This window comes from Frankliniella occidentalis, unplaced genomic scaffold (genome assembly GCF_000697945.3).
Source record: "Frankliniella occidentalis isolate FOCC.00 unplaced genomic scaffold, Focc_3.1 Scaffold314, whole genome shotgun sequence".
Classification (NCBI taxonomy): domain Eukaryota; kingdom Metazoa; phylum Arthropoda; class Insecta; order Thysanoptera; family Thripidae; genus Frankliniella; species Frankliniella occidentalis.
This window is the reverse complement of record NW_026267439.1, coordinates 117,870-119,129: the sequence shown is the minus strand read 5'-3', so window position 1 is coordinate 119,129 and position 1,260 is coordinate 117,870. Positions and strand designations below refer to the sequence as shown.

The 1,260-nt window shown below is 54.4% G+C and overlaps 1 protein-coding gene across 1 annotated transcript in view; it reads right to left on the bottom strand.

The window, feature by feature from the left end:
• The window catches only part of LOC113215174 (uncharacterized), a 28,467-nt gene that overhangs the window by 16,614 nt on the left and 10,593 nt on the right, over positions 1-1,260 (bottom strand). The window contains exons 2-3 of the mRNA XM_026434774.2: positions 772-822; positions 462-588 (exon numbers count right to left, since the gene is read on the bottom strand). Of these exons, the coding sequence (XP_026290559.1) occupies positions 462-588; positions 772-819 (175 nt within the window). The 5' untranslated portion in view covers positions 820-822. The remainder of the gene's footprint in view (positions 1-461; positions 589-771; positions 823-1,260) is intronic.

The window sequence follows — 1,260 nt, the reverse complement described above, 5'->3', positions numbered from 1 at the left end:
ATATCCTGACTTACCCACTGGTGTGGCCCATGCGGAATATGAGAAAAACTCTCGATAAAACCGATCTCTTTTCATACGTCCCCGTTTGTGACCGACTCAGCCACGATGGAACTATAGTGACAACAGCTCCCGGCGACATCCGGATCTCAGCTGTCCCTGACGCCCGAAGACTCATGTCCAGCAGATTGGGAAAAATGATCCGCGGACAGGATTCGAACTACCGACCATGCCCGCGCTCCAACGAACACACTTTAGCACGCTGCCTTCCCCGCTAGAATTATGAGCTCGGTCCTGCCTGACGAGAGAGAAGAAGCGCGACGAAAAGTATTTGCCCCCCCCCCCCCTTTTGATCCTCGCCTGGGTTACTCATGTTTTTTTTTAAGTAGTCTAGGTGTTTTACGGTACTGTCTGCTAAAAAAGTCACCGTGCTCCCGAAGTGGATCGGGCGTTCTTCCCCTCACCTGCGTAGCCGCCGCAGAAGAGCTCGTTGTCGTTGTAGTTGACGGGGTTGGGGAAGCCGAAGCGCCACATGCTGTTCCTGGCCGGCGGGTCCATGAGGCGGCCATGGCCCACAACGGAGCGCGTCAGCTGCGAAGTTCAAACACGATGGTAAATATAGAACCAATGTACGAAAACGTGGAAAATAAAACAAATGACGTGATTTGCCGATTCTGAAATAAATTTTTTGCCGCGTTTTTGACAATGTGAAAATGTAAGTGTAGAGGAAAACAATTCCTGCTTCTCTCGGGGCGGGGGTGTTGTTTTACTCACCTGTATGAAGAGGAGGGCGACGGCGGCGCCCAGCTCCGACTGCCGCATGATCTGCAGAACATAAGACACAATGTGTAAGTTCAGATGGGAGGGGAGGATAACCACCCTTGGCCAGCCGGTCCTGCACCTGTCATTTCATGGATAGGCAACCCCGCTGGGCACGTTGGCTCGACAGTACTGCCTACACACCAGGCGGGCCCCCTGGGCGGGCGCCTGCCATCAGTCGGGTGGGCAACACCGCAGTGCACGCGAACGCAACTGAACTGCCTACCTGGTTGGTGGTACGTCCCTGTTTGTAGCTACACGATTGTAGCAGGACCGAGCTCAGACCTCGGGCTCGGAAAAGCAAGCTGGTAGCCGAGCGTGTTAAAGCATGATGGTTGGCAGATCTTGAGGACGGTCGGTAGTTCGAATCCCGTCCGCGATCATTTTTCCTGCTCCGCTGGCCAAGTGTTTTCGGGCGTCAGTCACAGCTGAGATCTGGCTGCC